Source organism: Perca fluviatilis, chromosome 12 (assembly GCF_010015445.1).
Source record: "Perca fluviatilis chromosome 12, GENO_Pfluv_1.0, whole genome shotgun sequence".
Taxonomy (NCBI): Eukaryota; Metazoa; Chordata; class Actinopteri; order Perciformes; family Percidae; genus Perca; species Perca fluviatilis.
In genome coordinates this window covers 19,266,757-19,280,323 of record NC_053123.1, presented here as the reverse complement: position 1 = coordinate 19,280,323, position 13,567 = coordinate 19,266,757, and the positions used below count along the sequence as shown (strand labels likewise).

At 40.9% G+C, this 13,567-nt stretch overlaps 1 protein-coding gene across 1 annotated transcript in view; it reads right to left on the bottom strand.

The window, feature by feature from the left end:
- LOC120570608 (anosmin-1) overlaps positions 1-8,076 on the bottom strand; it is a 39,820-nt gene extending 31,744 nt beyond the window's left edge. Inside the window, exons 1-2 of the mRNA XM_039819025.1 lie at positions 7,802-8,076; positions 2,203-2,250 (exon numbers count right to left, since the gene is read on the bottom strand). Of these exons, the coding sequence (XP_039674959.1) occupies positions 2,203-2,250; positions 7,802-7,993 (240 nt within the window). The 5' untranslated portion in view covers positions 7,994-8,076. The remainder of the gene's footprint in view (positions 1-2,202; positions 2,251-7,801) is intronic.
- Positions 8,077-13,567: the final 5,491 nt, after the last annotated feature.

Here is a 13,567-nt window from a genome sequence, read left to right as displayed (position 1 = left end):
GTCTAAATTATTAGGCAGCCCTTTCCTCACATTTTCCTCACAGGCAGGGAGCTCTCTAAGGCTCTTTAACAGAGCTCTGGGTGGACAGGCCTACTGCCCTAACGCACTCCCCGGGAGCCACTGCCTTTGTCTTTCTGTTTGACTGTGTGCTGTTCATGAAGTGAAGAGGCTAATCAGCGGCTGTAGAGCTATTCACAGGGAACCACTGTATAACATGGGCCCATTTGGTACAATTGTTAAAGTGGCCACAATAGCTCTGTGTTTTAACACACTACACACAGGCCCTGAGTGTGCACTCGAGTCATTGATGTGGAAGTGAAGTGTGGTGGTGTGTTTGCTACCAAAATATTGACTTCTGGCCGCAAATTAAACTTCAGCACCATGCCCTGGCCCGCATCCTGAATGGCTGAACCTATAACCTAGGATACAATTGAATTAATTAAATTCAGAGAGCCCTTGAAACGATTTGGAATGGCAGAGCAGCAGAACACCACATTTGTGCAGCAGTAACACAAGCATATCATTATTTTTACGGGCTTACATCAAATCCAGCCTCATTTATTTACAACCTACCAGTAGGATAAAGAAGTGCTAACTGACATGCTTGTTATAGCAAGGAAAAACAAGAAGTCTATTAAAGAGTTTTGGGACATTTGCAGAGTTTCAGCAAATTTTAGCTAGATTATGAAAACAGTATGCTGTGCTGGACTCACAGCCAGCAAAAGCCTTTTTCAAACATAAAACTCTGCCGAAAGACTGGGGAATGACTAGTGCCAAGAGCCAATGTTGGCCATCACAGTGGAAAGGAGAGAAACAAGTTTCACAGCATTATGGTGAATACAAAAGAGGTTTCATTCTTAAGTGCCTATACATTAACTTTAAATGTGTCACAGAAGGTTTAAGATAATATAAATGACATATTCTTTATCACAGACATTGTTTAAGGGACAGTTCATTTAGTTTTGCCTCCCTCAAAACACTTAAATGACCGCATAGAGTTCAATAATAGGACAATATAACAGTTTACAATTTACACAGAATAATACACATTCAGTACAACAGATTAAATATTGTTGTAAACATCTGCTAGGTTGGGTCAGGGAAGTAAGTAACCTATACATTTGCAGATGTAAGCACAAAGAACAATGGTTCTGCTGTATCCCAGGCTTTATGCAAATTGCCAAGGAAACAATTTGAAATTCAAAAGAGGAATTTAGAAATCAAACACAAAGGGTCATTTTGTGAGGCAGTTGATACTAGACACTGATTGTGATTAATATGTACACCAAATGTGAGGCCGTGTTAAGTAAGCATACGCGGGGAGGAAATCTGCATTTTCCTGAATTTCCAATTAATCACCAGCACTACAACACTGTGATTTGCCCAAATTCTCAGCATGCATTCCTCTATGTACACCGAGGTCTGTGGACGTTTGAGAAAAAACAATAAACACATACTAGCATCACATCTAATTTGTCATCACGACAATACCATACTTCCTGTATTTTATTCAGACAATGTATACTGTATGTGTTGTCTATGCCCTACTTTGAGTCCTTATGGGCAAACAGTATTGAATCCTGGTTTCACGGTCTGTGTGTGAGGAGATGAGAGCCTCTGACAGCTACAGAGAGCATTGTTCAGATTTCTACTTGGCTAGCGTATCATCGTCCTTGTTTCAGCTCTGTAGTGTTCTCTGTCTACAGTCTATACGGCACATCTCTGAGGGCCTTGTCAACAGCTCCGGGAGAGTCTGATAGAATATGTCAGCGCCATCTTTTCAGAGGAGCTGTCGACACCAGCTTTGTATCAACCTTCTTTGGGACAGGGCACGAAACACAAACAAGCCCTGCGGGAGGCGTAGTGTAACACATCCTACTGAAATTCCAAATGACCCGAGTAGGAAAAACAATCATGGTTTGCGTTCATAAATTTGCTTTCATTTAAATGCATTAAACTTAACATCTTATATTTAGTTGTATTTAATTGTATCCCATTAAGTATCAATGGAAAGCAGAAGTAAGGACTAGCTGAAAAGAGTTTTTTCATGAAAGTCTATGTCAACAGCTCTCGAAATGATTCCTGCAGGCATGACAAAACTAGCCCTGTCGTGACTCGCACACTTTATGTTGTATTATCCTCTGATAATGAGGCATGTATGTGGCTTGTGTCTCATTCAGGGAAGAAGGCAAACCACACTACCTTGGAGCACTGCTTGTGATTCTGGCACCAAACCAAGGATCCATTATTCTGTAAAAGAGAAGGGAAAATATCATCAGTCATCAGAAAAAATACATTTAGTTATCAATTCATCAAATTAATATGTGGCTTTGAGCTTCTCCTCTTCTGTCAATACATCTTAATACAACTTTCCCTTAAGTCAAGGCCTTTTGGAGTAACAATAATGTGAACGCTAGACACATTTCAAAGAGTCAGCTTTGCATGCTGAGTGCATGTAACCTAAGCAGGAAAGTGGGGTCACCGGCACCAGGGCCAGGGGCCTGCAGATTCAGCAGCATGGTGACCTCAGCTTTTCTGGGGACCTGTTTGATCTCTCAACAGACGTCCCCAAGGTAACTGAGGCGAGAACTGATGTCAGCACTGCTGTGTAGACTGCAGATAGTGCCAATTTCCTCTAATTGCCATGGAAGTGCCACCTTGTGTGCTTCAGCAAGGCAAACATTTGGTCCTAATAGTGCTGCTGCGTATTTATAAATCATCTACGTGTAAATATGGGGAGTTGTTGAGCGAAAGACCATTGGGGGTAAATGGCTTGTGCAAGTGGTCATTTCCTGAATTCCATTAGGGCTAGGAATTATGCTGTCATCCTCTGCAAACATAATTGTGCTTGGATGGCAAGTGCAAGGCTAGTGCTTCAGAATAAATGACCAGTTGGTCAACATGAAAGAGATTAAATGTTTGGATGTGATGTGTATCAGAAAATATGACATTTAGGTTGATGTTATAAAAACACTGAAATAGCAGATATTTTGTCCACCTGTTTTCCAAACCTTTGATTAAGTGCTACAAAATCAAATGCAAATATTCTCAACAGAGGCTCTGAGTTTGCAGTTTCATTGATAAAAATTCATTCTAGCCAATGGCCTGAATCTGAGCTTCACTTTTTTTCCCTGCACTTCTGCATGAAATCAACGTAGACGTAGGATACAGCCAAACTTTAAGGGTCTGCAGGCAAAAAGTCTGCTTAAGTTCAATGTCAAGTTCAAAGCCTTTTCCAACAATGTAATCCAGAAGAAATTTCCCATGAGACCTTAGGAGAGAATTTATCATTAAAGGGTTTAATTTGACATCCAGTACCAGTAAGTGCTGTGCTTTTAGCGTCAAGGATAATGGTCAAATGCCTTCAAAGGAATCCATGATTGTATAGTCATGTCTTAGGAGAATCTCTTCAACAAAAAACTGCAGATAAAGATGAAAAAAAAATATGAGTCTCAGCGCCAAGGAGACTAGGAATAGTTGTTTCATTTTGTTACCAGATGAAGTGGAAATGAGCGCTGATTTGGCTGAAGAGTTGAGAGTGCATGAGCAAGTTTTCTGCCCTTTTCTGCTCATTCAATCTGCTTGACTAAATGTTGATTAAAATATGAATTTTTCCTCACTAGTACATCTTTGTGTACTGTATCCCATGATTAAAATCATTGTGGACTTCACTAACTTATAACAAATGATCAATCCAACCTAGCCAAACCCCCCCATGGATGACTTGCCGTAAATACAACCTTGACATTTACACTGGCAGCCAGTGCCTCTGGATAATTTATACAGATTTTCACAACTCTAAACCATGTTCTAAATCATCAATCCTGTTTTTGACACCTTTCTTCACCCATCCATCATTGGCGACAAGGCCAGATCCACAGAGGAGCTAATTTTGCTGTGTGACAGCATCACTGTAGAAGAGAAGCTCAGCAGGATGTTGCCCCAGCTGTCCAGGCCTGACCCCACCATGTCAGGGACCAACGGGGGAATAATTATAGGTCAGAACTTCATCCCTCTGACTCACCATGACATTCCTCTGCAGTCTGAACATTATGCAGTGCTGAGGACTGTCAAGGACTCCAGTGAATGAATGCTGTCCAGATATCCTCCTGTGTGATGGGTTCGAGGAGAGGATACCAGACAGTGGTATATGAATGTGTGGCTAAGGTGTACTCTCTGCTTTGTTAGTGACACCGGTGGAGTCATGTAAACAGGGGATTTATCACAGAGATACATTATGGCAGCTGAGAAGACATAGCAGGTGGTCAGGGGCGTGTTGTATTGTCTAGACAACTGAGGGGAACATGGACAAAACACCTTTTATCTTTGAGGATAGCATTCCACCTTTTGAAAATGGAAATCTTTTTCTATCCCATGATCCTCTGATTTGGATTAAATGGATCTCAGATTACACAGGTGAATTGTGTTTCAATTCCTTCTTATCTTGCCAATATGTTTTCCAGCTTTACACTACTGGGAAAGTACTGCTGGTCTATGAGACCTTCATTTCTGGCTAAGTTAACAGGAGACAGAACTTCAAAAGACAGTCTGGTGTCTTTGTGTGTCCTTTGACAACCCAGGGGTCCTGAGGCAACACCAAAATAACTGATCCTTAAGGGCACATATGCAGCACTAAAATAAAAGGCCTCAAGATTTAGGCTTTGACTTGAGTGGGTGTGAGGGTTGTGGTCATTATGCTCATCAAGTATTCACTTTAACTGAATTATTTAACAGGGGCTCTGAAAGTGAACTAATGTGTCCAGTGCACATCCAATGTTAACATGAAAGGGTGTTTCAGAAATCTCAAACAACAACACTGGTGTAAAGTTGTCCCCACTTAGGAATGAAGGCTATTTGTCAAATGAGGTAGCTCAGGGTGTAACAGCACTGGAGGCTGAGATTTACAGACAGGACTGTCCTGGTTTACAGAGAGGTGAGGCCAAGCTACATAGACCTCTATTCATCCGCTGTCTTTGCTAATGAAAAACTCCACACATGAGACGAGCACTGGCTGTGGTTTGATTCCACCGCAGGTTACTTAATATCAAAGGCGAAAACAAGGGGACACGGAAAAACTATTTTCCAATGTTTTTTCTTCCCTTCGCTTAAAACACAAATCTCTCAAGCTTGATGCTTAGGCTTTACTGTGCAGCACATTAGAAATTAATGACTGAATGTAATAACAAGACCTCATGGACACACCTTGTTTTTGGCTTCACAGGTCTCCACATAAATAATCCACTACAAGGCTGATGTTTTCAGAATACATTATTGCACAGGGCTCCCAGCTCGCTCTTAATATTTTAAAGTGTCCGAGGCTAATATTTATGGTTGGGTGTTGCCGTCTGTCTATTGTACAGGGGTGACAAGTTCCCCAAATGTGGAGTAAAATGTCAATAAATCTCTATTTGGAAACACTATTACATCAATAGATCTGCAGTAGCTATAAATCTGCCAACCAATGGACGACCCATGGGTTTCCTAACTCTGCAACTCCATGCTTGTTTCCATTTCACACTAATTCACAATTGCTACAATTAAAACAAAGTCTTCCATTTGTCCTCTGTTTCAGCCACATAAAAAGGAAAGACGCGTGGGTGTTCGTAACATCTGCAAGTGCTAAATTCCCCAAGTATTGTCCAGTATTCACAGAATGATCATATTAAAATTGATATGAAAAACAGAAGTTTTAAATTCCAGCTGCAAAATGTGTTAAGAGGCCAAATTGTCTATTGTACCATGACCAAAATAAGCAGAGGTCCATATAGATTACTAGATATTGAGTAGACACAGTAAAATATTAAGAAACAGTAGGCAAATGTCACCGCTTTGACATACAGCCCAGACATTTCATTTCCATTAAAATGGAAAGTGTTGTATGTCTTGGTTTTCCTATCGTGTATTAAATGACCCTTGAAGGATGTCCGAGTTGAATTAAGAGGTCTGTCGTCTCAATCACTGGAGTGGAGCTCCGAGCTGCTGCCTGTCGGCACGTTGCTGTAATAAGATCTGGCAGGGGAAGCAGATCCACCTGTAGGTTGTGCTGACTGAGCATGCTCCAGTGTTGTGGCAACAGTACATTAGAGCTTATCACATTTAGCACAATTGGACGCCAGCATTTAGCAGGAAGGTGACCTCGGAGGAGTAGCATCAGCAGCTCAGTGAGTGTATCCTCTACATGCCTATGAGGTGTGATGCTGGCATTTATTGGCAAGGCCAGGGGGTAGAGGGCAGGGGGGAGGAGAGCCATATGTTTTTGCAGCTGAGCAGACCCCCCATTTTCACATGAAAGGGCTGTTGAGAACACGGTGCATAAGACAGTCCTCGCAGATTATCAACAATTGCCTTCTATTCTTAGACCAACAAGCTTGCTCAAGCAACCTTGCTTATCACTGACCACAAAAATGCTCCTCTCTTTAGACAAACACCTCCCTCTCATTTCCCCCTCAGTGAAAGAGGCTGCCTCCGACTTCGAGGCTCTGCAGTCAATTATGTAGACTATTAGCCGTTCATTAGAGGCGAGACTTCCATCAGTTATTTGACTTCTCTGTCAGCTGGTGACTAATATAATTCCCCAACTTTGCAACCCAGAGCAGCAATATACCCTTGGATTCTTCTCAAAACAAATACCCAACACTGCTTGCCAAGTTGTGAATTAAGAAACACTGTTTTCAATCTGTGTCTTTGGATGCACAGCGCTGCTATTTTCTGTTTGCAGTTAACCACATTCTTCCCTCACCCCAGGTGTATTCCAACTTAATAAAATTGCCAGGATTCTGGCAGTAGGTCTCCGTGTCCCACAGACATGCATTAAGAGCTACCAGATCAATAAGTGCTTTCAAAGTAAAGTTAATTGGTCACAGAGAAACACGCAATGCACTATGTTGAGTCATTAGAACTAATTACAAATTTGCCTTACTCCACAATGTTTTCAAATAAATTAGGGATTCATAATGCACCTTGAGAAAGACATGCCATGCAGATGCAAATTAAGTCAGTATAAAGGCAGTCACCAGATAGATAGCTGGTGAAAAGGCACAAGAGGGTAGAAGGAGCAGTGACCAGTCCTTTTCTCTAGGAGTCCTGGGAGAGAACAGTGTGTCCAGTGGAGGGTGAAAAAAACTTCTGACACCACATACCAAATCATACAAAGAATACAGCTAATTTATAGTAGCTTCAAGCAAGGTATGCATCACAACATGATTTGTGGGGACACTAGTGTAACATTCTCACTATGAATATAGGCTTTGTTGTATGCATGAGATTCCTTATAAATAAGAAAAGATTCACTATATGGAGTCACAACAGGAGTTAGGTCCATCACATTTGCACTGACAGAAACGGGTGTCTCATTTTCCAGTGATTAATGGAAACTGACTCCTAAGGCGTCCATCACCCATCAGTCTCAAAAATACTGTATTTGGTTAAGTAGATACATTTCCAAGCGTCCCTCTCAACATGACCAGTGATATAGGCTACGACATAAGTGGCAACTTTACAAGCAACTCAAACCATCATATAAATGCTTCAGCAACTGGTGTGTTTATTTTGTTGACACTTTCCGTTTAAAAGGGTCTTATTTTCTTGTCAGTGACAGAAAACACAAGTGAGAAAGTAGTAGCCTATCTCAGCAGCACCATTGGTGACCTGCTCCTGTCTCTTCACGATGGGCTCAAGAGAAACAGGTTTGACTTATGTTGGAAGGATTCCACTAGCACATATTCATGAAATAATACAACACGGCGTTTATTCCTCATCTCCAACGCCAGAAGTTTGAGTGTCTGGGACCACATGCTCGTACCTGAGAGTGCTTGAAAAAAGCGGAGATGCGAGTGATGTGCAGGCTGAGGCATCTCGAGGCGCATCTTGCTCGGTAAATACTGGCAGTGAAGAAAGAGTCGTCCTGCTTCCTCGCAGACACACTTCCCGGGCTCATTAACGCTGTAATCCACAAACACAGGGTCACACACACGTTCAGGCTCCTAGAAAACATGGTCCCGAGGTTGTGTATTTAATCCCTCCACGGATCGGACAATACTGCGCGCAAGCTCCGCCGGAGAAACTAAAGAAACTTCAATTATACACTGGGGAGGAGTCACGGGCTCATGTGCCCTGCGATTGGAAGATCGCGTGGTGACTGACAGACACGAGGAGCGTTAAAGCAGGTAGACTGCTGCATAGTCCTGTCCGGCACACACTATTCAAAGCATGGGCAGGTTGTTCAGTGAGCAGGCCTACATGTAGGAAGAAAAGGATGTATGAATAGAAATCATGATCTATAATCAACTTGTAATATAATAATCGGTCATGGAATGAGCTGCAGTATAAAAAGAAATAAGTGATTATAATGTGATTATTACATGCAGTACTAACGTGCAGTGTTTAATAGTAGGCATATTGTCCAGTGTTACTCTGACTTATTCTATTGTAGTTTATGAATTAGTTATGTTTTATGTATTTGTTTTTTACCTTACCTTTTATCTATCTATCTATCTATCTATCTATCTATCTATCTATCTATCTATCTATCTATCTATCTATGTATCCTCCTTTCATATACCTAATGAGTTGAAGGTCTGACTCTAATTAAAGAGGTACTGCAGCAACTTAGTATTTCACATCCATAAAGTTGTGGGAATCACAAGAGACGGATTAAAGAATGCATGGTAAACATCGAAGCGGCAGAGGCCAAGGCATTCTGACTATTAGTTCCCTAGTATGGAAATCTTACACTTCTCATAATGCATCTCCATAATGTCTTTCATTAGCTGGCCCCCTGCCTCCTTAAAGTGATGGTTCAGAGTAATTCACCCTAGGGTCCTTTGCACCATGACCTCGAGCCAAACACCCCCCCCAGAAGCTTTTTTCACCTGGGTCGAACATTGGGAGAGTTAGCTAGAGTAGCGTTATCAGCTGAATAGCTTAGCGCAGGGGCTAATGGACCCACGTTTGTACACCAGAAGTTTATGTAAATAACACTTGCCTGCTGGCTTCTGCTCTCTGCTGTTGTTGTTGCTGCTGTAAGACGAGTGCTTAGGGCCGTCTACAAATTACAACACCCAAAAAGATTTGCAACAAAAATATTTATTAATTTAACTTTTTCTTTTAAAGTAAGTGCTGTAGTATAACTAGCAGGAGACAAGTAATAATTGAGGTAAGTTTGGAGACATTACCTTATTTAATCATTGAATTAATAAATATTTTTGTTGTAACTCTTTTCGGTGTAGTAATTTGTAGACGGCCCTAAGCACTCGTCTAAATGCAGGTAGCAGCAGCAGCAACAGAGAGCAGAAGAGAGCAGGCAAGTGTTCATAAACTTCTGGTGTACTTACAAACTTTCCAATCCGTCGTTTTATGAGAGCATAACCTATTTGTACTACTTGTAGACGTTTGATATCATTTCGGTCATTATTAGTGGGGTAATTTACGAGATACAAACGTGGGTCCATTAGCCCCTGCGCTAAGCTATTCAGCTGATAACGCTACTCTAGCTAACTCTCCCAATGTTCGACCCAGGTGAAAAAAGCTTCTGGGGGGGGTTTTTGGCTCGAGGTCATGGTGCAAAGGACCCTAGGGTGAATTACTCCGAACCATCACTTTAATGCCCACTCCACATGTCAAGTTTGTAATGCAGACTTTCTGATATTCAATTCAAGTGTCAAGTCCAATCAGGGTTACATCATCAGGGTTCCTTTTTTGGAAAGCTCCAGAACAAAACAGAACTTCATGAGTTTAATCGGTACAATACAAACGTTGCTTTCAGAAATCTTAGTTAAAGGTAAATAACAAATGATTACTATGAATTTACTTTTGGGCCAAAGAACACGGAAAAAAATATGTGTGCTAAAAATATTGTGCTTATTTTTTTTATGTGCTCCCGTCCTTCCTTTCATTTATTCATTCATTCATTCATTCAGTTTTGACAGAGTACCAGCTCATGACTTAATAAGAATGCCCCAACGATATATACACACGTCATCCACAATGGAAAGCCAGGTACACACCTGTCTACTAAGCAGAAGGGTCAGCCCTACTGCCATCTACTGATGACACAACTCGTCAGAAATGTGGAAAAGTCAGATTTTCTGTATCAAACCCTCACATATGGCCATCGTGAAGCTTGCCAACATCCCAGGGAAGCCCTTTCCCTCTACCTCTCACCTCCCAGTTTAACAGTAGCTTGGAAAAACAAATCTACTCGGAAAACTATTAAAACCATCCTGACTAAATTCCTCAAGCTGGACTCTCAACTACTGGCCTGAGGTATGGAGAAAATATGACATGTAGGAAAAGCTTGAAATCCTCGCTATTTATTGGAGTTAAAAAGTGAGTATTTAATTAGAAAGTTCCCTCGAGGGTTTACAAGACACTCCTGCTTTTGTCAGCTCATGGAGTACTTCCCTCAACCCCATTACAGCAGCAGCATAATGAAGTTTTATAGATGTTGCTCTTAAACTGTGTGCAGAGTGGGAGTGAACACACATTTGCACACCATCATTACATTTGGCTTAAGTCGCCATCTTGCCGGGGGCCAATTACGCATTGTGCTAAAATAGTTCGACCCATGCCTCAACCATAACTGTAATGTGCCCATATTAGCACATCCTGAACAGCAGATGCCAATTCTATGATGGGGATTATGAAATCAAGCAAAAAATTCCCATCAGACACAAATTCCCATGTTATTCATGAATACTCAACATCCTGCTCGGTGAGAGTAAGCAGACGGCTGTAATGAGAGCACTGGCCACTGTCATAGTTTTGCAAAAGCATGGCTATTTATCATACAAATCATCTTACAGCTCGCTAATGATAAGATGGATGTGTGATCATTTCCCTGGTGGTCTCAGACACACAATGTAACTTGGGGTGAGAGAGATCCCTTGCCACTCTTAAAATATTTAAACACGGATGTCTGTGTACCTTAAAAACAGTATAATGGCTTAATTTGTTGGCTTATTACAGCCATGTGTGGTGGTTTTTTTATAGTGTGCAGTGAAGGAAACACGCTGTCTGTGTGCGGTCCTGATGTCTCCTGCAGTCTGTGGGACACGTACCCCTCCGACGCCATGCTTTCATTGACTGGGAAAGGCCTCTGCCAGTTGTGAATTCAGACTATAAAGCTATCTAGAGATGGAATGTTTGTCTAACTGGATTTCATCTGTAAATCACATCACTGCATTAATTCACACCTATATTTTTTCAATTAGTCACCATTAACAACATGTGTTTACCTGTGTAAATAGACCTGGATGTACATAAACTGGCTCATGATCTAATAAAACATGTACACAACAAAGCATACTGTTTTTTTCCTGCATGGTGCACCCAGTCTTTATGACTTCATGTGATTGGTTTAGAAGATATTGCTTAAAACCAGGGACTCAACGCTGATTTTTTAAATTCTAATTTCCAGTCAAACACTCAACACTATTTCTATTATAACCTTTCTCTTATCTTCATACCCCAATTTTAAGGCTCAATTTCCCCCTTTTCACAAAAAACAACATCAGCCAATCAATAGTCTGCATTGCCAGACCTTCCTCCACAGCGCCGCAAAGGAGGGTCTGGCGAGTTCTGGGATGGGAGAAAAACATGCTCTGGTTTATTGGCATTTCTTTAAACCAATCACAATCGTCCTGGGCGGCATTAAGCCCTGTCCTGAGCAACAGCGCCGCTGCAAAATAGCCTCGGGAAGGAACCTGTTTTTGTGGAACATGTGTACGTTCAAAGGTTGTTTTAATCATGCAACAGAAAACTCAGATTGGACAGATATTCTAGCTAGCTGTCTGGATTTACCCTGCAGAGATCTGAGATAAGGTTAACCATAGTCCTCATAAATCAACCAGAGTTTAAAATGCCAACACAAAGGAAGCCCAAGGCAATGGATATCCGGCCTAAATGAGTGAAATCCGGTGGAATTTCAGTCTGCAACGGCGCAATCCCGGAAGTAGAACGGTGTGGATATAGACTAGCCATTCAATATCCCCTGGTTCAGTGCTAACCAGGAACTGATAGTATATATTCCTTTTAGTTTTGTTCAAGAGCACCCTTGGTTACACTGCAGCCTCTTCACTCCCTCTTTAGTTGGTATTCTGAAAGATGCCTGGATATGCTGGTGTGGCGAGGGACCGGCTGCAATCCTAGAGCTGCAAAAATGTGGGTTTCTATCACACGATCTGACAAAAGGCATCTCAAAAGACAACACACCAGTATCGGTTTTCAGCCTGCATACTCCTGAAAAAGAAGGTGTACGGTGATCAAACACTTGAGTATCTTTGATCCTTAAAGGTGCAGGTGGACTCATAGTTCACACCTTTGATGAGAGGCCACCCGGATCACAGGAGACGACCACCTTTTGTTGTGAACACTAGCAAACAAAAGAGTAGGAGATTAGCTTGGATGGAGGTAGTATTTCAACATGGATAACTGAAGTATTATGCACTGGAAGTGCAGTTATAATGTGGATGTTTTTATATACATTTTGTGTATTTTTGAATATAAACATCTAGAGATATTGTTCCTTTGTTCTAATCTTGGACACAAGCAGTATGTTAAGAAAGGGCACACACAATAAATAGACACATAGATCAGCCCTTCATAGATGAAGCAGAAAGTTCAAAGATCTAACATTCGATGACAGCCAAAAGCTGTGAGTCTATAATTCCACCACACCTGACATTATCATTGCTTAATCTGCACATGCTATGATTTAATTTCCACACACACACACAGGGAAAAATCAATTTTAAAAATGCATTTAGTTTAGAAACCTTCTTTTGTTCCTTTTACCAAGTCAAATAACATTATGTTAACGGTATGGCAAGACAGTTTCACTAGCAGTATATTAAAAAGATCAGTCAGCGTCTGTCACAATCCTGTCATTTTATCTGAGATAACCAGAGTAAGTTGATTTGCATTGCAAGCATGTTAATTATTCCATTCCATCAGCAGATTATTTTCTTTCAGTATTGATATGTAAGCCACAGAGAAAATATTTTAAAAACAAAATGCTGTGTTTTGCAGGATCTCTTGCGGATGATTATTGATTTACTGTATGCTTCATAATTTGGATTTAGATGTGCCCTCTATATATTGTGTCTGATTTGGTCAATGACTTGACGTTGCTCTTTTATAGCTTGATTTATGCCTTTATTCCTGTGATGCTGTACACTGCTATCCTTTTAGGTGAACCATGAGTGGGTGGTTATGTCTTGAAACTAATAAAATATAGTATGTGGAAAATATCTCTAAATAGGCTGGCTCACTGATAGATAAAAAAAATAAAATAAAAAAAACTTCCACTTTACAGTCACTCTTTTGTCTATTCATAATTTCAAGTCCATTCACTCCTGGTGTGTTCACAAGAATTTCTAACATTCCTTGTGAAAATATTTATCTTGTATATGAGGTTGGAAAAACCTACTTGGCTTGGAGGACTTCTAAATAGATGCCTGCATGAAATATGTTCCTTCTTTCACCAAAACGCAAAACAATGCAGCGTTGTGCAAATGGTTGGAGAATGATAGTCCAGTACAAGCTGTTATTCACATATAAACCACCCACT